Raw genomic sequence first — 25,340 nt, forward strand, 5'->3', positions numbered from 1 at the left:
ATGTCATACAAAACAGGATCACAGAAGTCTAAATCTTACAAAACTGAGAAATCTGCAGAGGTGGTTAATATTGATTTCAGAAAAGTTGATGACCTTGACATTACAGTACTTTGCTCCATATGTGATGAACCGGTACACATTAGCCATCTTTTTCACCATAAGAAAGCCCACCAGGCTAAGGCTGTACTTGGACATCGGCGACCATGGATAGATCCCATAGACATAAAGAAAACAAACCTCCAGAGAAACCACTTAATCTTGAGAATGAAAAAGATTGCTAAGTACCCTGAAAGAGAGATAGAGAAAATTGGCTGTTCATATGATTTCCTCAAGGAAACCATCAAGAATACTCCATATTTTTGCATCAAGAGTGTTGCACAAAGTTCTGTGCAAATTAAAGTAGTAAGCAACCCACTGATAAAAGCCATAGCAATTTGTCAAGACAAAAATGCTATTTGGCATCAAGATTTGGAAGATGTATTTGTTGTGATAGACAATTATGGAAACAGGAAAGACACATGCTTTCTTGGACTCTTTGATGGTGCCAATGGAATTTCTGCTGCTCAGACAACGTCCGCTGAATTTCCTCTCTTACTTCTTGACCAGCTTTCTCGTGGAGACTCCTCCTATGAAGTGAGTCAAGCTGAAAGAAAAGTGCTGAATTCATTTTGCACCATCTTTAGGGCAGATTACAAACTAAGAGAGCTTATTTTTACTGCTAGAAGTGTCAAGAGAAAGAGATTTAGCCCTAAGACTCATGAATGGGTTCACAGAGCATACGCAAAGTCTTTCTGGCGCATGGACAGACTTTTGCGGCTTGGGAGAAATGAAACATCAAGAGTTCGTTGGAGTAGCTGCACAGCCGTTACTTGTTTAGTGGAAACAATAAGCAATACAAAGCAAAAACAAGATGAAGATGGAGAGAAAAGTTCTGAAACACTAATACATGAAAAGCAACCATGTGCCACAGAACAGGAAGAAGAGTTGCCTGTAAGGATCAAAGGAGCAAAGAGAAAAAGTAACATAGGAGAAGAGGCAGGCAGCACCACAGAAGAGCAGAGAGAAGAGCTAATTGAGAGCAGGAATGAGGAGGAACAGATCAGCATACAAGGAGAGAAAAAACTGCCAAAAGAGATGTGTGGAGAGAACTCTAGCACTGAATACGATATGGGTAAAATCATAGAAATGGAAAGAGATGAGCCACCTGGAAACATGAATGCCAAGAAGGAAGAAAATATACTACAGGAAGAGTTGTCTGAAAGGATACTTGGAACACAGAAGGAAAGCAACACAGGAGAAGAGATAGGCGGCACCACAGAACAGCAGAGTGAGAAAACAATTGAGAGAAAGAATGAAGAGGAAGAACAGATACAACAAGAACAGATACAAGAAGAGAAAGAACTGCCAAAAGAAATTAGTAGAGAGAACAGAAAAAGCAGCATTGAAAAAGGTTTGGGTGAAATCATAGAAATGCAAAGAGAAGAGCCACCTGAAAATATGAATGACAAAAAGGAAAAATATATTACACCAACGGAAGAGGAGTTGTCGGAAATAACTGGAGCAATGACAAAAAGCAACACAGGACAAGGGAGAGGCAGTATCACAGATTATCAAAGAGAGGAACCAAATGAAAGAATGACTGAGCATGCAGAGAATCACAATGTTGTACAACAGGAGGAGGAACTGCCTGAAAGGATAATCAAAGGAAATAGAACAAGTAACATCGAACAAGGGACAAGGAGCATTATCATGGAGCAACCAAGAATGGAGTCAGCTGAAAAAATGAATGCCATTAAAAAAGAGCAAGATGTCATTCCACAGGAGGAAGAAGAACAGACTGAATTGACAGTCAGAGAAACTGAGCAAAGCACCATGGATGAGCTGCAAGAAGAGACATGGGAAATAAAGAAGCAAATGACAAAGGCAGAAGTTGAGCAGAGCATAAATCAGAAAGATGAAACTCAAGAAGTAGATCCACTTGAAAACATTCAACGTTCAGATGAACCAAGTGCTGGAGTCATTCATATTGCTAACATTGGTATGTATGCAATTCCTCTATTATCCTATCTGTTTCGGCGTACTGTTTTAAAAAATGCAGTAGCTATTTACAATTTAGTTCAATGTCTTCAGTAGCCATGATAAAATATAAGAATAGTGATTCCATATATTATAGCTTAAAATATAGGAAGATTTAGCTGAATAGGATTGTTCTGAATCAACCCTGATCAGGAATGTCAAGATTCTTTTTCCATTATTATTATTTTATTATTATTGTAAAACAACAGGTTTTACATACCTAGATGAAAATCACACCCCCTAGAAACAGTGTACAACTACCTGTTTTAATGCTGTATGAAATGCATACTTGGAGTAGGAAAGTAAAAATGTTCTCCACCTAAATTGGAAGCAACTTTCTTACAATTAAAAAAAACCAACAACAAAAACACCAACTAGAGTGAGTATGGGTTGGAAAAAGGGACATAGCAGCCAAATGAAACAAATCTTAAGCACCAACTGGGAAGCTACAAATCAGATAATGTTTTCAACATAAATCTAAAAGCTTATGTTTACAATTTTCTCTTCATGACTGGGGATGCTCAAGACGTATTATATAGCTGAGTAGATAGAAGAACTATCATATGCACCTTAATGAATATCAACCTAGCTAGTAGCTAGCTAGTTTACATATAAAGTAGAGCCTCACTTATCCAACCTTCGCTCATCCAACGTTCTGTATTATCCGACACAGTCTGCCTCCTGCCCAGAATAATGTCCAGGGTGGGAGAAAGAAAGAACCCCCGTCTGTTTTGATGCTAAATTCGTAAATACAGTAATTACTATGTAATGTTACTGTGCACTGAACTGCTTTTTCTGTCGATTCGTTGTAAAACGTGATGTTTTGGTGCTTAATTTGTAAAATCATAACGTAATTTGACATTTAATAGGCTTTTCCTTAATCCCTCATTATCCAACATTTCACTTTTCCAATGTTCTGCCGGCCCGTTTATGTCGGATAAGTGAGACTGTACTGTAGCTGATGTTTCTTATGGAACTTTTGATTAACATGCCAACAGGAACTTGACCAATTTTGTCCATACAACTTGCTTGAGATCGATGTTATGATATATGTTCTCTAGGTGTTTATAGGTCCTCCAGCCCAATTTTTTTTACTTGAAGAAGTCCTGCGTTTGTTCTCGCAGAAGTACTTTTTAATGTGAAAACATTAAGCGTGATTTCTTCGATTCTATATTATTCTGCATTACAATTTGTAAGTGCAGATACCTCTCAATTCAAAATGTAACTATTGAATTTACATTGTTAAAAGGTATAAATTATCGTTCCTTCCTCCTTGGTTCTAAAAATTATGGTGGAAGAAAGGATTCTATGCTGCCCATCTTAGCTCTTCCCTCCAGAACGACGTCACTGTTTTTACAAGCGGACCATGGGGAATCCCCATCACATGTTAAATTTCATGTTTTTACAAATCTCTATGCAGGGAATTAAAAAAGAAATCTATTGCAAATCAACTCAGGAAGCATAGAAAAAAACCACACTTTAGGAATGGCGAAATACCTGAAACACATAGTATGGGCTTGTGTCATGTGATGGGCTGTCGGTAGCAGTTTCTTAAATGTGTAGGAACACTGATTTTATTGTGTGTGATGAAGTCCTAATTTCACAGCAATAATTCTGTGCTTTCTCATAGCCACTGGGAATATTCAGTCGTCAGGGGACTGTATCGAGTGAAGCAAACAAAACAGGTGGAGAGACAGTCACCTTTTTCTCAATGATCATTTTGGTGCCAGTTATGTGGTTGTCAACCTCATGTGTTCTGTTAGAAAGAATCAGAGAGAAAGAAAGGGGAAAAGGCAAACAGGTCTCCCATTCCAGGCAATAGCTCAGTATGCCCACAAAACTCTAGTTCCAGCCTATGGATAAATATATTGCAAAGCACAATTAATATAGTACATAATCTAGAAGCACAAAAGAAAGGTAAGTAAATTATATAGAGTGTCAGGTAAGAGCTACACATCTATACAAGAATGTTTAGGAATTATATAATATAGTAGCTCTGCACATGAATGTGCAAAAGAGCTCTTTTATGAAATGTGGATTTTTTTATTTCTAGCAGGGGAAAACTGTTTTATCATTTGAACCCTTTGAACAAATTCTTAAAATTGTTACTCTACATTTTTTTAAATTTAGGTAATGTTCATGCAGTTTTATGCAAAAACGGGGAGAGTTATTGGCTTACTAAAGAACACACCACTTACTCTAGAAAGGAAAAGATACGTGTTATTCGGAATGATGGACAAATCAGCAGTAATGAACCCAAGGGATTGATAGAGGGACTTACCAAAAATACTCGTGGTCTGGGCCACCATGGAAACCCTCAGTTGAAAAAAACAGTTATTCCTGTACCACATACAATCTCCTTTCCTGTTGATGACTCGTGTCAGTTTCTTATTTTAGCTACCAATGGACTTTGGGAAGTTCTAGATAGAAGGGAAGTAGTACTGTTAACTTTAACAATGTTTTCAGCTTATTTGCAAAAGTATCACCAACAACAACTAAAGAAAATCCGCAGGGCCAAAATTTCAAAGTTTCCATTGAGGGACATGGAGGATGAATTCTATTTATGGTATTCAAATGAAGATTTTTTCGAAGACAGAGATAAAACATTCAGCCAAAATAATGTGCCATTGCCCCCAATAAACAGTGTCACAAGAGAGAAAACACCAATTCAGTCAAGAGTTTATGTAACAAATTCAGAAGATGAAGAATCAGAAAGCTCTTTAGAACCACCTTCTATCAGTCTATCATCTTCTGAAGATACAACAGAAAGAGTAAGGAATGGAGTAGGATCTGGAGCTCCAAGTAAAATACGTGATGACAAAAGTGATGAATCTTCACAAATATCAAAAGATTCGGAAGGAAATTCTAGGACATTTTATGATCTTGCAGCGAAATATATTAGCAAGCACCTTGTAACAGCTGCACTAAAAGCAGGTTCCAGAGATAATATTACTGTTTTTGTTGTACTCTTAAATGGATGTGATAAGATACCTACCTATAATTTATAATATTTATGAGATTGAAAAGTCGCTGTCAATTCCCTTATGCTTTAAAAAACTGACAATATTTTTTAAAATGATGTTAAGAAGACTAATTACAATAGTTTCCATTTTATACCACTTTATTCAAACCTGAGCACCTCAATATAAAACTAAACACTGGTGAACTGTCATTTTCCTTGCTAAGCCCAAATGACTGCAAATTTACAATCTGCACAAGTAAGTTTCTGCTAGCAGTTCAACATTTAAATAGATTAAATCATCTTCTCTGACACTTGGTAAATTTCATATAATGAAAATAACTAAAGAATTAGTGCAATATACTGGACAGATCAAAATAAAATGGACTTTGGAAAACAAAGTTGCAGAATTCATTACAGACAGACAGTAGTACTTATGTTACAGGTACAGGAGCATCATTTATTACTGTTCTAGCCATGAAGGAAGAACTTAATCCCCTCAAGTTGTGGGGAAAAGAAATGTTAGCTCTTTAAAGTAACTGTACATATTGTATACTTTTAAGCAACTCTTAAATAGTACAGAGTATTAAACAGATGTAGACTACAATGCAGTACCCTATTTACAGTACATTAATATTCCAATTTAAAATCAAGTTGAATGTACATAATTGTTAGTGCACTGACTTGTTTTATTCTTAGGGGAAATATAATTGTGTTATGATCAACAGTGATTAAAAACAAAATCAGATACGTAGTTTTTGTTGTACATGGATTGACAATTTCTAAAGAATGAATCTTTGTTGCATTACGAGTTGAATTCATTGGTCATCTTGTATTATAAACAAAAAATTGAATTAAACTTGATTTTTTAACTTTAAACTGGGCTGACAAATTTACATATAGTGTAACAACTAAAAACCAATTGTTTCCGCAAGCACAGGATCAATAAAATTGTTAATGCTGCACATATTTCAGTTAAATTATGAAAATGTGGAATGTATATTTAAATGGTAGATACCCACATAAACAACAGTTTGCATAAATACTGTGAATAAGCTTATAGGATCTTCAGGTGTGTTATAGTTATGTTTTTTTTCCATACCACAAATGGAGAATCCCAGTTCTGTTCATTATACTTTAACAGTAACCAAGCTTAAGGAACTAACTGGTTAGCTGCAGATCCATGGAGTAGTTCAGTCTCTATCCCTAATGACATGTATTACAATTTATAAACCTTTCAACTGAAGCCAGGTCTATCCAGCTTCCTTTCCCTTCCCTCCTTTGCCTGAAACTTAACAGCCAGTGATACATGCATGTTATTAAAAATTAGGACAAAATCATTCTGTATTAGAAATGACTATTTCATAAGTCTCTTCGATTTTGGAAGCTGTATTGGGCCAGGTTAAACACTCCAAATTCCATTGTTATTAACAAGTTAGGAAGCAGAAGAATATTCAAGACAGTTTAAAGCAGCTGAAAGTTTAGTTGCTACAGCATTGACTCTTGGTTTGTTGTGTTGGTTCAGTAAGGTCTACCCCTCGTCCTCTAACAGAATTGGCCCCTGTATTCTGTGGTTCATTCTTCGGCAACTTTTTAGCTACAAGAAAACAAAAGTCTAAAATTAGTATCCAATATCTATATGTGCATATTTAATTTTCATAAATCTGATGAGTTAGATACTACACGTAGGATTTCCCTATAGTAATCTAATAAAGAAATACAGTTATCCAGAGCTTCTCTTAAAGGATTCAAGCTGAGTCACTGAAAACATGCATACAAATAGTTAACCTGTAACCAAATGAGGGGGTTCTGAAAATACGCCACAGCCACTTGCTGTCTGTTTCTCTACCATTAAAAAAAAAGCAACCTAAAGAGTTGTTCTCCCATCCAATCTGTCAGTACCGATAAGCAGTTCATTCATCACTACAGCTTCAAGCCTGGAGGGTGGGCTGGCACCACTGGGAGGCTTTTCTCTCCCATCAAATGGGAAGACACCAATTTCTAGTCATGTGTACACAAAGGCCTTTATGAAAAGAAGCTTTGTTGTCAGAAGCTTCAATAATGAGCTGTGGCTGTATACTTTATATACATACACATCAATTTATCCTTTACTCTTCTAGTTAATCTTCTTGCTCTTTTAATCTGCACAAAGTGCTCAGAAAGGCTGCCTTGTGCTAACTGCTATGCAGTTAGAATGCATATAGGTGTTTCCCACAGTTCTTCAGAAGACACCAATGGAAAGACTATCTTAAGACCTATTAAACATACTAAGGAAAGTGCATATCAATGACACTGACATCACCACTCCTCCCAATAAATGATTTTACTGTATGTCTGATGGAGACATTAGTGTGCTCTGAAAGTCGACGTGATGTATTTTGTGCTTTTTGATTGCCCTAATAAATGACACAACAGTAAAAGCAAAGTATATGTTGCTTTTTGTTGTTTTTTATTTAAAAGGTTTACTCACCAATTGCCATGAATATTTCATTTACATTCATTGATGTTTTAGCTGATGTCTCCATGAACAATAAACTGTTGTCATCTGCATAAGATTGCGCATCCTGTAAGTTAAGCAAACTGATTTATTGTGCTTCTTGTAGTACTAGATTATAGAACACTTTGTAACTTCAAATGACGCTGTTTAACAACCTTAAACTTGATAAGACCATCCAACATAAAAGCCAACCTCCAGGAAATTTAGCAAAGCCTTATGTGCAAGTCAGTACCAACACAAACATTTCATAAATCACTCATTGATGGTTCTCATGAACTAAAAATTACTACTTAGAAAAAGAAGCATACAGCATGTGTGGCAATGATTTATAGGATCATAAATTTAATCATCAAATATTTAGACTGCTAAGGGATTTTACGATCAAGGAGAGCAAAAGGTTATCATGCTGAAAATTTCATAAAATTTAGCAAATTTGTTTAATACCAGTTAATAAGAAATAAAGAAGGGAACAAATCAGAAGAGTAATAGCTTCAAGGAAGTTCACAAGTTGCTGCAAATCTGACAAACATTCAACTTGGCCATGACCATGTTCATCTCAATTTCCTGTATACTTTCTTAATAATAATTTATACTTCCTTGTTTACTGAACTAAAATGCAAAAGCTGTAGTCCACATACTTTCCTTCCATGTCTCTTTAGAGCTCAACTAGTCAGTTAAACTGTAGAACGCAATGATCCAAACAGAACTAGTGTGTGGATAAAAGAAGTCTTTCTTCATCCCTAACTTCAATCAGTGGTCAGATACTGTAGATGATACTTGCTGAAAATAGGCTTCTCACAGCAGTCAGAAACTGGGTCATTCTGCTTATAAGACAGTGAGGGTGTGGTAGAATGAACTCTCAAAATACCCCATTTTTCAGCTTCTTTAATTCACTTTTTTTAAAAAAAAAAAGTGGCACTTTTAGGAAAACTAATTTATAACATAAAGAACAATTCTGACAAAGTCTTAAAACAATAACAAGCAAACTATACAGATCTATGTAATATTCTAGCAAACGTAGGGTGTGAAATCAAATATAAGATCCAAAACTCACCTGAAAATCTACAGCCCTTTTGTTAGCTAGATCAGCTTTATTTCCAGCTAAAGCTATTACAATGTTAGGACTTGCTTGCCTCTGGAGTTCTTTTACCCAATTCTTTGCTCTTGCAAAAGATTCCTGTCAATTGTTTAAATAGAAAAAAAACAAGACTCATATATTTTTTTAAAAATCCACTGCCCACAAATTACATTTCAACATAATTATTTATCTTTTGATACAGGAACACCTAAGTTCACAAACCACTGAACTGTAAATATATTTACTTGGAACAAGAAAATCTTCACATCAGTGGAGGTTTGCTTGGAATCACTGATGACTGTTGAGACATGAATCTCCATTAGTCTTGTATGTCACCTTCTTAAAAGAGCAGAGGCTCAGAATGTTGCTGCTAGGTTGCTAATTAAGTTCCTCATTTGAAGCAGGCAGCATTATGCAATTGGGTCTGGACTCAATCTTTGTGTTTCTGAACCCAACCCAAACCCCAATCTAGTTCAGTATTAAACAGCTTGATACTGGGGGATTCAAAGATTCCCTGCTCTTACATGATCCCGTCTACCTCTGTGCCAAGTTGTACAAAGCCTTTTTGTCATGATTTCCAGGTACATCTCTTCCAATGTAAACATGTCAAAATTCTTCTCTCAGAGCCTTTTGAAATTGAATAAAGTTTGGATTCTTCAGACAATGCTTTATTAGGTAATGTATTTCTTGCTGTCTACAGCAAAGCAAAACTGGGATGGAAACAGCACTAGTTCCTGCAGAGGCAGATCTAGCCATTGTGACATGTCTTGATAAAATGCTTTTTTAAAAACTGTAATCTCTACATGAAATTACACTGGGTCTAAAATCCTGCAGGCAGATTGCTAACTGGGACTAGCTACAAGGAAAATAACTTTGAAGGTTACTTATCAACATACTGCTTTTAAAACATGTACCTCTTCTGTTATACCATGACTAACTTTACTTACCTCATTGGTAATATCATAAACAACTATAGCTGCTTGTGCTCCTCTGTAATACATTGGTGCCAAACTGTGGTATCTTTCTTGACCAGCTGTATCCCAAATTTCAAACTTTACTGTTGTGTCATCAAGACATACAGTCTGTGTTAGAAAAGCAGCTAAAGAGGAGAAGAAACAACGAGACTTGTAGTTCTGTATATGGTCTAACATGTTTAGGATTCTTGTTTCTATTAGGATATATCAGCAAGAACGCAATTAATATAAGAAACAGACCTGTACAATTAATTCCAAAATATTAAGCATCTTAAGGACTATGGGAAGATATTTTGGCAATGGCTAACTTTTATATTTGCTGTTATTGAAAGTTATGTCTAACTTACATTAACACAAACCTATCACAGAGTTTTCTTGGCAAGAGTTCTTCAAATGGGGGCTGCATTTGGCTTCTTCTGAAGCTGAGAGATTGCAGCTTGCCCTAAAAAGTGTTTTTTAATAGGTCAAAGCAAAACATAATTGAGGCTGGATCCAATTCAATGAAATACAGCCAAAACATTTTTTGAAAAACCCTACAATTTGTAGAACATCTAAACTGAGAGAGTTTGGGATGTAGGGAGACTATTTACATTCAAGAATATTCGAACACAAAAGCAATCAATGAAAAAGTATGAAAAAGTGTTAGCTAAGCAGTTCAGTCATTCATTCATTCATTCATTCATTCATTTATTTATTTATTTGGAACAGTTATATCCCATCCTTCTCAACCTCCGAAAAGGGACTCAGGACAGCTACCAACCGGCACTATTCAATGCCAACAGAAAATAAAACATAGAATAAAATGGTTACTACAAATTAAGACAGATATAAATATACATTGCATTAAAACAGTTCGCCAGTTCAAATCACCATCCTAAAAACAGCCCATTGTTGTCCATTAAAACATTGTATTTCCCAGCAAATCAGTCTATTCTGCAAAGACTTGATCCCACATCCAAGATTTGAGCTTCTTCCGGAAGGTCAGGAAGAAGGGGGAGGATCTGATCTCATTAGGGAGTTCCACAGCTGAGAAGCCACCACGGAGAAGGCCCTGTCTCTCGTCCCCACCAAACGTGACCACGAAGGCAGTGGGACCAAGAACAGGGTCTCTCTGGGCGATCTTAAGGTCCTTGATGGTTCGTGGAGGGAGATGTGTTCGGACAGGTAAACTGGGCCAGAACCGTTTAAGGCTTTATAGGCTAAAGTCAGCACTTCAAATTGTGCTTGGAAGCTAATGGGCAGCCAGTGGAGCTGGCGTAACAGAGGAGCTGTACTCTCCCTGTACCCCACTCCAGTGAGGAACCTGGCTATTTAATGTAGAATTAAACTTCAATTTCAAGGCCACGAGTCCCATTCATTATGAAACACGAGGGATGAAATAGTAACAGTTCTAAACATCTTGAGAGGCCCAGATTATGAATGTTTTAATGTTTCAGTATAGTGTTCTAGGTACAAACAGGCAGAACTAAGAAAAGGTAGATGGGCCTTGCTTTTTCACGGTATATTACAAGGAAATGATTTCAGCATAAAATGCAACAAAGCTGCATCTTTGGCAGTAGACCAGTTTTTCTTGAAGAGTTTATACTCCTTAGGAATTACTTCTAGGGCAGCGGGACCTTGTAAATTCTGGTTTACAAATCTGGAAATTAACTTCTGGTGTCTTTCAATGTTGTTCAGGGAACCACTTTGGCCTGCAGTGGGTTTCAGAGTTTAAAAATTGACTCCAGGAATTTGCCAACCTCTTAACTGCTTATTATGTTGCAACTGTGAATTTCTGTTGTTATTCACCATCATGTCAAGTGACTCATGGTGACTGCATTTTAAGAATCCTGGTCCTAAACTCAGATCTTGTGAACTCAGAACCATGATTTCCATGACTGAATCAATCAACCTGCAGTGCAACCTTCCTCTTTTATTACTGTCTTCCACTTCACCCAGCATTATCATTTTTTCCCCAATGAGCCACTTTGTTTCATGATACAGTTGAAGTACAACAATCTCTGTTTAGTCATCTTTACTTCCAGGCTTGATTTGCTCTAAGACCTTATCATATTTTTTTTCAGCACTCCATGATATCCACAGAAGGTATTCTCCAGCACTACACTTAAATTAGTTGATTTTATTCACTATCTAGCTTGCATAACCACACAGAGAAATAAAAAAAACCCTATGTGAATGGATAATTATGATTTGGGTATTTAGTGATATGTTTCTATACTTGAGGATTGAATTTGATTCCTTCAAGACTGCCTTCAAAGTCTTAGTCATATATCAATTTCTTGACTGCAATCTCTATTTTGATTAAAAATTAAAACAAAGTGTAAAAAACCTAACTATTTCAATGTCTTTCATTACTTAATTTAAAGTTATATAGATGACTTATGAACATTACTTTTGTCTTAATAATCAGCTGTAACACTGCTTTTGGATTTTCTTTCTTAACTCCCATCAGTGGTCATTCTAAATTGTTGCTAGTTTCTGCAACTAATATGGTGTCATCCGCATATGTTTAACTGTTCATGTTCTTTCCCCCAATTTTCAAACCTGCTTGTTTTGAGTCTAATGCCACTTTCCAATACATCAATGCAACTGCTTTGGAGGGAGAGTGAGAAGAAATACAAGGAAGGTTTTAGTTTAAGAAAAGCAACAATTCATTTGCAGAACTAAAGACTCTTGAACTTTTTAGCACAATAATTATAATTGGCTCCTGGTTATTTTTAGATATGTGTTCTTCTCCCAAAACAAATTTCTACTTGGTGATCTCTTGTATTCTGGTAGGATACTAGCTGCAGTCATTTGATTTTGCTAAACAAAAATGAAAATCACATCTCTCATTACATGTGCCAACTGACATTTTGTCTACAATTTGGGCAAACAAATAGTGTATTCAACATACGTCGGTTCAATGGCTTGCAATCAATATTAATATGGGTATCAGGATGCCAACTCCAGTCGTGTGAAAAAGGCCGAATCGGTCAACCTGACATGGAATGCAAGAAGGAGGGGAAAGTGGGAAAGACTCAGCTGATAAGGCCAGTCGGCCTTTGTTATGAGAACTGAGAGAGGTTGGAGGGGGATGTGCAGGAAGGAGACTATATAACGCACCATTATGTCTGCCTCAGCAGAACTGTCTTTCTTCTACTCTGGTAAAAGGAATAATAAAGTTAAGTTTCCAGTGTCTCTGTATTGTGTGTGGCTTTTATTCCTAGAAGTTCCAGGACCTGACAATGGGCATTGTGCCATCTTTACTTATTTCTCTATTTAAAAGAGTTGAACATGACTTTAGCAGCTTAGGATCCCATGAATCCTACCCAAAGATACTGGCCACTGCACAGGAGCACAGTAGTAAACTAAAGGGGGACAACCCCTTTTGTAATACACTGAAGCTGCAATAAAAGCACACATTCTTTATACAATATAAGCATCCTTATTAAGAGACTTCTTTGCTTATCAAAGAACTATCTTCTACAAAAATCTGTTTATATTTGTCTTACAGCAACTTTAATGCTCTTTATTCATGGTCACATTTCTAGCCACACTGCTACATGAATCCAAAGATAGTTGTGACCATTGTTCCCTCTGTGGGCACAGTTACATTCCAGAACGAATGCAGGTTGACATCACTTTTGCTTCTATGCCTCAATGCTATGGAATTCAAGGAATTGTAGCATTGTAACGCACCAGCACTCTTCAGCAGGGAAGGCTAAAAGGTTTCTAAAACTACAACTCACACAATTCCATAGTATTGAGCCCTGGCAATCAAAGTGATGTCAAACTGTATTAATTCTACAGTGTAGATACACTCTGTGCCTCATGTTGGGGTGTGGAGTTTTTTATGTTTAATACTGACAAAGGATTTAAAACACCCTTACATCACAAACATCTCCAGTGATCTGCACAGTGGACAGAATGCTTAATTTTCTCCTAATTCCACAGTATTAATAAAAACAAAAGCCAATGAAATCAGTCAATAAGCCTGACAAAATCGGATTTACTTATTTACTATTAATTATATTACTGCTAAAATATGAACTGCTATATAGGCATATGCTCCACATTGTCTCACCTCCAATTGTGCTCTCCTGAAACTCATGAAACTGGCCTTTTACAAAACGAAGTACCAGACTTGACTTTCCAACTGCGGATTCTCCCAGAAGAACTAACTTGAACTGACATATTTTATTCCCAGCATTGGGACCATTGGGTCTAGCTGCTCCTCGGTTGGCCATGTCCAAACTAGAAAGGAGTCCCTTGTTTCAGATGCTTTAAATGAAAATTTCAGAATACGAACCACAATGTGACTTCACCTCAAACCAACCTGTATTAAAAAAAAAGAATTCAGATATTAGAGATAGGATTGCAGGCATAAATGTATTAATTCAAACTTTCCACTTATCTTCCGAAATTAGTATAGATTTAGTCCATCAAGGTTTAAATTTTACAGTGTGTACTGACAAAGCACTTTAGGAAAAATTTGAAAAGCACTGAAGACCATAAAAACAGCCTGATTTTCTTAATACAGACATATCACAATTTTAGACACTGGTAACAGATTTATCTATTTAATTTATAACCTGCCATTTTTCTAAACCAAGGCCCAAAGATGCTTATAAAACCTACCACTTTCATAACCATGTACTAAGAGCAAAACTATTCCATTCCATTATTTCTCAAAAGACTGCATTGTGAAGAATAAAAAAAAATCTTTCTTGCTTCATATAAAAGAGCGTTTATATCACACCTGCAAGCAGGAGTCTGGAATTTCTTGCTGGCTGTGATAAACTTGCCTAGTGCAATCTTACAGCTCCTGTCGCCTACCCCTTGCCCTGTTTTCCCAGCTTCTCTATGTAAGATTAGTATCACATTTGGAGCTAGAAAAGGGTAGAAAAGGCTTGCTAGTTTGACCCAGCATTGCCAAAGTTCTTTTATGTGCCTCTGGAGGTCAAAAGAGATCCTGTATGTTTGGTAATGATACAGCCTGCAAGGTAAATGGAAGTAATGTTCTTGTTGAGCAAGCACATATACAAAAACTTGCTTTCACCTTGAAGACTTTTATAGCAATTAACAGGACTGAAAAATGATTTCAGTTCTATGAGACCAAGTTTGAAGAAAAGATGCACACTGGTTTATTTTATTTTATTGTCAATATACTAACAAGAATGTAAGCTTCATTCACATTTTATAGTTGTCACTTTTGTTCCAGCCACTAAAGACACTTGCAGATATCTTAGATGCTCACTGACATTCCTATTACAATAAAATATAACATCAACATATACTATTAAATTAATGAATTTGGCATGCATTTCTATGCCACAAACTGAAGGCTTATTAGGAGCCTTTGAAAGGACTGAATCCCCTCTCCCACAAATATTCGAACATAATAATTATACTAGCTGTTGTATGCTACCCTCATCAGCCCTGCAGTCAAATATTGTAGATGCAGTCATGGTTCACCAGTTCAAGGCATCCAGTTGCATCCTTATTAAGTCAGGAAGCTCTTGTAAACCAGTGAAATCTTTTAGTTATTCAATTCATGACATGAATGCCTATTTGGATAGCAACAGCTGCTCTTTGAGGATGGGATAACCCACAAACTTTTCCCCCCATTGTGACAGCCGTTTATATTACTGCAACTAGCATACATGTATCTATAACCAGGAGCAGGGCTCTATTACAAGAAAAAAGAATAAGCAAATGAGTGTGATTTTAACAAGCTAACATCAGTTCACTCAGTTCTGATAAAATAAATCACTAGATCTCTGTAAATCATGTTCCAGAGCAAGACTGTGACTAAGAGAATACAGACTGCCTGCCAAGCAATCTCAAAATGCACAGATAAATCTTAGTTATCACAGTTCAGTATCTGTTAGGATTCTGCAAGTTGCTCAACAGCAGTGGGTTGCATTGGGACCTCTTTATACTAGTGGCTGTAAACTGAGGACTATGGTCCTCTCAAAAGGCCTTATCAATAGTCCTCTCTGAGGAAGAGATCTGACAAGAAGAGAAGTAACAAATCTCTTTCCTTTTTAATTTACCATTTCTACTCTGTGGCAAATAATTCCAGATCTGTAGCTACTTCATTACAATAACTTCAGAATTTTACCTGCCTTATATTGCAACTACCATAAACTAAATCTTCACACAGCAGTCTACATACTTGACTATTACAATGCATAGAGTATTTTGCCATTCTGTTCCCTTTTTCTTTCCTCTCACCATCACCATATCACAAAATATTTTTATGTGTATTTTACTCCAGTTGTGGTGTGTTCCAGATATTGGATGGGATACCAAGGGGCTGATTTAAAACACACACACACACAGTAAGTGTGCTCACAAAATGAATGTGTATAATGGCTGTTCTAGTGTGCCTTCAATGAAGGAATGAACAATAATTCCCTGACCTGACCAATTCCTGCAAATGCCTTTGGAAGCACTTTATTTTACCTGTTAGTGCAATCAAACCCTACTTTATCCTCTGGATCCCCTGTCCAGATACATTACACTGCTGTCTCACCCAGTGTTTTTAATTTTTTAATCTACTGAAACCGGCCCTGCCCACTGTGATTGATTTCTGTGTTTTAAATGTTGCATTTCTACTTTGTGTTATTGTATTATTTATAATAATTTTTGTATTGTATTTTATTTCTTTATATTTTATTGTTGTGTTCTGTTGTATATTGATGTATTGTATTGCTGGGCTTGGCCTCGTGTAAGCCGCCCGGAATCCCCTTGGGGAGATGGTGGAAGGGTATAAATAAAGTTGTTGTTTTTGTTATGTGTACAGTTTGCAGCCAAACCTGCAATCTCCAACATATTTACCATGGAGGAAATCTGGATGAAACCAGGACAACTTACTCACAAACAAATATGCAGTGCAGATCCAATTCAAATGTTAGTCATAAGTTGCCCAGAATAGTTTACTGGATCAGCATCCTGTTCTGCATTAATCTGTTCTTACTCAACTCAGCACCACCTGTCTACATCCTGAGTAAACTAAAGTTGACATCACATTGCATGCATCGGTGTTAACAAGCCTCTGGCTGCTTCTCCACTTATTCTAATTGCTATTTAGAAATGTGAAAGAATGAAATTATTTCTATAGCCTAAACGGTTCTGTTGTACAAAGTATCTGCCAAATCAGATTCTTATTGAGTAGGTTTGCAAAACCCAATTCATCTAAATGGGGCTCCTTAAACTTTTTCCATTTGTGATCCCTTTTGGTGCCCCCAGATGTGTAGATATATAAAATAAGTATAAAAATCAATCATTTACTGATAATAAATCAGTATTTGTAAGTCTTGCAAAAAAGTTGCTTTTCCTTTTTTTGTGGAGTATTTATTTATTTATTTAGAAGTTTTATATTCTGGTCTTCTCCGACTCCGGAGAGTACAACTGAAGCATGTTCTGCAAAGTACAATAAAACACTGCATGCTGTTACTACCAGATTTATGTAAACGAGTGGCATTCAGAAGACTTTTACTGCTGCCAAATTTTCTGTGACCCCAACATGGAACTTAGACGACCCCACTTGGGGGCAAGACACCCAGTTTAAGGAGCAATGATCTAGATAACACCTGCTTCTCACACCATAAATATTCTCCCAAGAAACACATCAATAACTATAAAACTCTATTTGGATTGTGACTAATCAAAGACCACACTACAGGCTACTACACCAAAATAAACATAATCGAAGAGCCAATATGGAAATCTAAATATGGCTGAAATCCTATTGCTAATGTCAAATACAGTAAATCCACCGAATCAGTGTCAAAATAATGTTCAACAATGAATTTAACAGATTCACTTTAAATGGGACTAACCAAAAGGATCCAGGCTTAAACTGATTTGTCAGATGACTGCTTCAAAACTAAGAACACCTATGGGAAAATCCCAGTGGTCTGGCACCAAAAGAGCAATTGTTCATGCCTACGACTTTGAATTAAGACCTTTACAGATCTAAGAACTCCATGTTGACTTAACTGTTCTTTCTTTCCAAAATCGCTCAAAGCAAACCTATACTTGGAAGGACTAATGTTCTGCAAATACCACAACCTGGGTGGTACCATTCAAACTATTCAGGTTGCAGTACTGGCTGAACTTCAGTTCTTCCAAGTATTGGCATAATTCAGATTCCATGGCATTCAAAGTTTTCTGTAACATGGGTTCTCAAACTTCAGTGTTTTTCAGTCCATGCTTGTCCAAGGATGTTTGGATCCTTTCCAGCTATGCCTCGCGGATAGTAAAGAATGTCTCCTAGGATATGGAGAGGGATAAAATTAATATATAATTTGTTCAGTGTCGTAGAGACTATAGGACTAGTATCAGGAAAACCAAAGAGCAAATCCCTATTTCTGCCTTGCAACGTATATGGGAACAAGTTGTGGAGAAATGATTGTTTGAAAATCTCCATATTTACTACAGTTCTGTTGTTCTTATGTCTCTTCAAGTCATGGCCAGCAAATGGGGAAACCATGGCAAATCTATTGTGGGGTTTCTTAGCAAGATTTCTTCAGAGGAAATTTGTCTTCCTCTAAGGCTGAGAGAATTTGACTTGCCCAAAGTAAGCCAGTGGGTTTCCGTGACTGAATGGGGATTCAAGCTCTGATCTCTACAATCATGAGCCAACATTCAAACCACTACATCACACTGTCTCGATTCTCTACACGTTGACCTTAATAAAACATTCAGAAAATTCACAGCAATCTCCCTTGAAGGGAAGTTCATTTGTACAAGCCATCATTTTAACTTCAAACATTATACAGAACTTGAATTCTAAGTATCTTAATCAGTGCCTTCTCTCATTTGTTTGATCACAATTACAGCTTAACCTCAAGCATAACAAGTCAGAACAATACACAGAGCAGCATTATCAATGAGATTAAAAATCTTTGCTCAATTTTGGCAAAGGTTGACCATTGCCAAAACTGACCCTTACATATTCTCTGAACAGATAACTGGCTCATTATTTTGTAGTGCATCATAAAGTATCATTTTTATTTACTATTCTGAATAATCAGCATTTTCTTGCTAATATCTATTATCAGAATATCATAACTCCATTTGTAACCTATGGATACAACATAAAACATCACTGAGGTACAAAAAGTCACATAAATGACTGGCCTTTTAACTCTATTAGGATATTAAAAAGACCCCTACCAGATCATATAGCGAAACAGCTTTAAAAACCAATTGAAGTTTCAAAAATGTGATAAAACATAAAGACACCCTTTCTGAGAAAAATGTCAAATTCCAATGGGCATGCACAAATACTAAGCAATTCTCAACAAAAATCTACCTACTGTACTTTAATTTATTGAATTTGAAATTTGGTATTGGATAGTCAATTTTAATCTGTTTTAAGATGAGGCATTCCTCATCAAAACATATCATTTTCTTTTAACATCTACATAAGTAACCCAGAAATGTTAAATGTTTATGTCCTGAGAGAAGAGGATACAAATAGCCTTTATTGGCATACAACAACAAAATCGCAACACAGGTATATATAACAAGAGGAAGTCACTGATAAAAATACTTAAAAGTTACAAATCTCAAGGATAAAATTTGCAGTCTCATAAAAGAATGCTTCAAAGTTGGTCAGAAGATAATGGAATTTTATAACACAATTGCCATTGAGAACACTGTGAAAAAATGGAATTGTGAACATAAACTATTAGAATTTCCTATGCTGGGCTAGACAGAGAAATGGTATTTTAATGCCATCTTTCAGAAAATGCCATAAATTGATTAGTTTATGGCAATTTCCGGAAGATGGCATTAAACACCCTCCAGAGGCATAGAGCAGAGTGCTATCAATTTGCTGATGATATCTAAATATTTTTCTCAATTACTTCAAAAACAGCCTAAGCTAAGGATAGTGCACCTCCTCTGAATGAATGCCTGGAGGAGGTAATGGGCTGGATGAGGAAAAAAACGAAACAAATGTTGCTAAACCAGATAAAACAGAGACACAGACTTTAAAGGTCCTAATCTCAAATTGAACACATGTCAACCATAATGCTGTGTTCACAGCTTGAGAGTGCTCCTGGATCTGATTCTCCAAATGTCAGCCCAGGTAGATGTCAGGAGTTCTTATAACCAGCTTTTACTGATATTCCAACTGTGCCCCTTCCTAAAATTAGAAGACCTAAAGATGGTAGTGCACACATTGGCAACCTCAAGTTTGGACTTCTGTGATGCTCTGTACATTAGACTACCTCTCTACCATGCAGAGTTAGTTCAAAACATGTCTGTCAGATTGACTTTGAGTACATCTAGGAGTGAGCATATTACACCTATACTAAAATCATTCCACTGCTGGCCAATTGGTTCCTGGGAAAATACAAAGTGTTGGTTTTGATGTTTAAAGCCTACATTGTTTGGGTCCAGGCTACCTACTGGATTGCCTTCTTTTGTACAATTCACCACAGACACTTAGATCCTCAGGGGGATATTTACACCAACCAGCCAGAACCTGAATGAGAACTGTCACCCTGAGAACAATTTCATCAGCTGCTCCAAGACTGTTGGAGGACCTGTCAAAAGTGATTTGATAGCAAAACAAGATCTCAAAATTTAAGACGTAATTAAAGACCTATCTCTTCTGGTAGGCCTACTGATTCAATTGTAATCAATCTGAAATTTATATTTTGTTAGTATTGGTATTTTAATCTTTGTTCTTTTTTTTACTATATCTAGTTTATGTTGTATCTATGTACTTTAACAATGTTGTACCCCACCTTTAGTAATGAGGGAGTAAATAGCCAATACAATTTCTTATTATTCCAGATGTTTATAGATTATAACCATCATCACACTAGAGAAAAAATCCACTTAAAATCTGGTTTCTGCCTCCTGCAGAATTCTGGGGTTTGTAGTTTAGGGAGGAGCCTTTAACAGCTGCACTAAACTACAAACCCAAGAATTCTGCAGGAGGCAGAAACTAGATTTTAAGTGGATTTTTTCTCTAGTGTGATGAAGTGGCATGTCTCTCGGCCACTCTGTACAGCACAGTTGTTGACAAAGGATTCTGGCATCTGTAGATCTGGATTTTGAAAACTAAGGATTCTCCTTGATCCAGATGAACCAATTAGCCTGTTCACAAAAAAATAAAGCAGCAACAGAATTACTACCACTTACACCTCCTTTAAGTGCAGTCCCTCTGCAAAAAGAAAAGAGTTGTGTCTGAAACTTGAACTTTCTGGTATAGGTTCTAGGATACCCAATATACTTTTTAGTAATTTAAGAACAAAATACAAGATTCTTGGTTGCTTTAGACCAATGGTTCCCAACCTATGGGTTGCTATCCCAAATGGGGTCACAAGTAGTTTTTAATAAGGTGAGCTATGAAAATTTTAAAAAGGCAAAACAATAAATAATGTCATTGTCTCCTGCACTGAGATTTGTTTGCGTAAACATGTAATGATCTTTCATTTGTCAGGTTAGCCTGTTGTGAGGTCCAGATTCCTATGTAATTAACACTATTTTGAATTCTATTATACTGAAAAATCATGCCACCATCTCCTCAAAGGGACTCGGGGCAGCTCACAAAAGCACTCAAAAGTGCAACACACATAAAACACAATAGTACATGAGCCTATAAGACAATAACAGTGTAAATTTACATAACAATTTTACATAAATATCATATAAGTGGCTGCGGATATAAAATAGGATATATTCAAGTATCAATCCCATAAAGTGCAAACAAAGTGAAACAAAATACCTCGAATTTAAGTTAAGATTCTAATCATGGTTGAAGGCCTGTTAGAAAAGCCATGTTTTCAGATTTCAACTTGGGAGCTAACCTAATCCCTTTCGGGAGGGCATTCCAAAGCCGGAGTACCACCACCAGGAAGGCTCCCCTTTTCATCCCCACCAATCGCGTTTGAGACGGAGGTGAGACCAAGGGGAGGGCCTCCCTGGTAGATATTAGAGCCCGTGCCAGTTCATGGAGGAGTTGCAGCCTTGAAGACAAGTTGCACTTGAAGCGTATAGGGCTTTATAGATAATAACCTGTACTTTGAATTGGGCCCAGAAACTTATTGGCAGCCACTGCTTTAATAGGGAGATCGTATGCTCCCTATGCCTAGTCCTAGTTAGCAATCTGACTGCCGACCTTTGCACTAACCGCAGTTTACAATCCGTCTTCAAAGGCAGCCCCACGTAGAGTGCACTGCAGTAGTCCATTCTAGATGTAACTAAGGTGTAGATCAGTGGCCAAGTCAGTCTTTTCGAGGTACGGTCACAGCTGGCGCACCAGTTTTAACTGTGCTTAGGCCCTACCAGTCACCGCCGACACCTTCAAGCATCAGCACTGAATCCAGAAGAACCCCCAGACTGCGGACCTGTGTCCTCAGGGGGAGTGTAACGCCATCAAGTTCAGACTGCCATCCTATAACCCAATTGTCCTCGTGACTGACTAGGAGAACCTGTCTTGTCTGGATTAAGCCTCAGCTTGTTGGCCCTCATTCAGTCCATCAGAGCTGCCAGGCACCAGTCCATGATCTGTGGAGATTCCTTGGAATGGGGTGGAAAAGAGCAGTAGAGTTGTGTGTCATCTGTGTAGAGATGACATTCAACTCCAAAATTCCAGATGACCTCGCCCAGCAGTTTCATGTAAATGTAGGAAAGCATGGGGGAAAGAATAGAACATTGCAGTAATACCTAGGTGGGGAAATGACAGCGATGGCAGCACTGGCAAGAGGTGGCAGTTGCCTTTCCCTTTTTGTGGAATGACTCGTGACTTATCCATGGGTCATATCGAAATCCATAATTCTGGTGCCAAACCTACCCTCAATTTATAACTGAGGTTGACTTATACATGAACATATACAGTACGTTCACGTGACTTACTGTTTTTATTTACAAGTGAAGTCATAGCCCGGGTGATAATGTCCTTATTGAACAAATTTGTTAAATTTAAATTACTGACTTAATGGTTTTAGCAGACTAATACATTAACCATATTTACTCAGAAATGTTAAGTTTCACTACAATTAAAATCATTTGATTTACAAGACAATGTGCATTCCAATTCACATCAGCTTTTGGATACTTTACAGATAATTGTTTATTCAACAGCAAATTATGTCATATATATGCATCATTTTTAGGAACAATATGACTGCTGGACAAAATCAAAGTAATAGACTAAAACCACAAAGTGGCTTTGAAAGGTAAAAAGTCCTATTTAATCAATTTTAACTAAGCAAATAGAATCTATAATACAGCACTGATGGATCAATTCAGGGAAATTCTGAAGTAATAGGGACTAAAAATTAATTCCTAAGTAGTTTTGCTTTTATTCAACTAATAAATGGCAGCAAATGTGTAAAAACAGAAATGAGCATATTTTAATTTTTTTTAAAAAAAAATCCGAACAAACCAAACACTTTAAGGAACAAAAATATAAATGTGAAAATCATATTTAGAAGATAAAAAACATCCAACATTGCCTTTTTGCATTTCTACAGATTTGAATGATGGACTATTTCAACTGTGTATGTGACCCTGTGAATTTCATAGGATTTTCCTAGGCAATGATTTTATTTGCTAGTTCCTTTCCTAAAATATTGCCTGTAGAACCTAGGTATTTGTTGTTGATCTCTCCTCCAAGTATGAAGTAGAGCTGTCCTTGCTCACCTTCTAACATAAGATACAAAGTGGAACTAGATCTGGTGTACAGCAAGATATAGATTTAACTCTGCCCTTGGAGGCATGAGTTCAGAAGTAGCAAAAAGTCATCCTACAATTTGGTACTCTCGATAAAGAAACACACTAGTTATAGAAGAGACAGTACAATCCAGAAGCAATGATAACCCTATGGCAGAATGCAATTACTTCATTTGTATACCACTTTTCTCACTCGTGGGGGACTCAAAGCGATTTACAACATATATACAGCAAAATTCAATGTCTCACATACATAAAAACCTAACATAAAACAGTAATAACATGCATAATTAATTTCTTTACATAATTAAATATAAAAACGCAATAACTTTTAAACATGGAGTTTAAAACATATTAATATTAAAATCACACAATCCAACAATCCTAGCCCATGGGCGATCCAAATATCCATATCTATTGCACATGACTCTGATCATTCCTCGTATTGCTTACTGCCTAAAAAACCACTGAAGAATGGGTTTTGATTCAAAGCTACCAATTAAACCTCATGAACTCTCTGAAAATGCATTTTTCATGTTCAGAGTTACAGTATGATGTCAACTCTTTTATACCAAATCCTGAAAGAATCCCTAGACCAGAGCTTTCCAAACTCTGAGTTGAGACACATTAGTGTGCCAGCTGCAGCATGTGGATGTGTTTGGTGAACGTAAGAAGAAACCTCTGAATCTATGTGACATGAGCAATAAATCATATATTTTTTAAACAAGAAATGACATGTTGTCATAAGATATGCTGCGTTCCCACACATTTCATAATTACAATGTATGCATGTGTCAATATCCCTTATCAGGGGTTTGCTAGTAAAACTGAATTATTTATTTATTTATTTATTTCGGTTGCTTCTACCCTGCCCTTCTCACCGCGGAGGGGACTCAGGGCAGCTTACAAAAGCAAGGCACAATTTGATGCCCGCATCACATAACAACAATAAGACAAATAACATCAGTTAACAGAAAACAACAATTCTAGCAATAACATCAATTAACAGAAAACAATAATTATTGTAAGGCAAAAACAACCATAAAAGCAATAAAACCAATACAAACCATTTCTCCTCATTACTGACAAGTCTCTAAAAAGTGTGGCACCAACATCAAAATGTTTGGAAAGCTCTGCTGTAAACTTTTACATTTAAACACAAGTCCTGCCTAAACACATGCCCTATTTCCACCGATGTTTCATTCCACGGAGCCTCACATGCCTTTCCTGGCCCTCGGTTTACAGAAGCCTAAAATAGGAGGCCTGAAAGGAAAGTGGATCTCTTGTCTCTGGGGTCTCCTGGGGCCCTTCCACACAGCCCTATAGCTCAGAATATCAAGGCAGAAAACCCCACAATATCTGCTTTGAACTAGGTTATCTGAGCCCACACTGCCATCTATTCCAGTTCAAAGCAGATAATGTGGGATTTTCTGCCTTGACATTCTGGGATATAAGGCTGTGTGGAAGGGCCCCCGGAAACTGACAGCCCCCTTTGACCTCCTTCTTTGGAGAAAGGAGAGTCAAGCTTAGGGAGGGTGAGAGGAAGGAAGGAAGGAAGGAGGAAATTGCCGCCGTCCCCTTCCTGGCCCTCGCCTGGGCCCCAAACCCAGGCTTCGCTGGCCCCCCTCAACCCAGCGGCGGCCCCGCCTCGCTCGCCGACACGGGAAGAAGAGGAAGTGGGAGAATTCGGGGCGCCATTTTGAGGGTGGAAAGGAAGCCGGCCCATGGCCCACTTAGCCGTGGCCGACGCCGCACCCTCCGCGGAAAAGAGCAGGCGGGAGCCGAGGGCCCCGCTCGCCCGCCCGCTTCCCAAAGGCCTATCCCAGTCCCCTCTCTCCCGCCTCCTCTCGATACCTGACTGCGAGGGGAAACGGCCACTTCCTCTCCCGGAAGGAGCGAAGAAAGAAGCCCCCGCGGCTCGTCTGCTCCGGTCGGGGAAGAGGGAGCGGGCCTTTGCCGAACCTCACGGGGGGGAGGGGGGAAAGAACGCGGCCTCCAACTTCCGTCTTTGCCTCCTCCTCCTCCTCTTCCCAGACCAAAACACAATCACGTCACTTCCGGCGCCGCCGC

At 37.5% G+C, this 25,340-nt stretch overlaps 2 protein-coding genes across 2 annotated transcripts; one reads left to right on the plus strand and one right to left on the minus strand.

Annotated features, from left to right (window-relative positions):
• PP2D1 (protein phosphatase 2C like domain containing 1) lies at positions 1-5,423 on the plus strand. Its single transcript, XM_060781950.2, has 2 exons — positions 1-2,038; positions 4,207-5,423. Exons 1-2 carry the CDS (start codon positions 1-3, stop codon positions 5,082-5,084), a joined length of 2,916 nt encoding a protein of 971 aa, XP_060637933.2. The 3' UTR covers positions 5,085-5,423.
• Positions 5,180-25,340, minus strand: RAB5A (RAB5A, member RAS oncogene family). The gene is made up of 6 exons (XM_060781952.2): positions 25,125-25,340; positions 13,651-13,902; positions 9,558-9,709; positions 8,587-8,709; positions 7,506-7,599; positions 5,180-6,632 (listed from the first exon to the last, which is right to left on the minus strand). Exons 2-6 carry the CDS (start codon positions 13,811-13,813, stop codon positions 6,517-6,519), a joined length of 648 nt encoding a protein of 215 aa, XP_060637935.1. The 5' UTR covers positions 13,814-13,902; positions 25,125-25,340; the 3' UTR covers positions 5,180-6,516.

Source organism: Anolis sagrei, chromosome 6 (assembly GCF_037176765.1).
Source record: "Anolis sagrei isolate rAnoSag1 chromosome 6, rAnoSag1.mat, whole genome shotgun sequence".
Taxonomy (NCBI): domain Eukaryota; kingdom Metazoa; phylum Chordata; class Lepidosauria; order Squamata; family Dactyloidae; genus Anolis; species Anolis sagrei.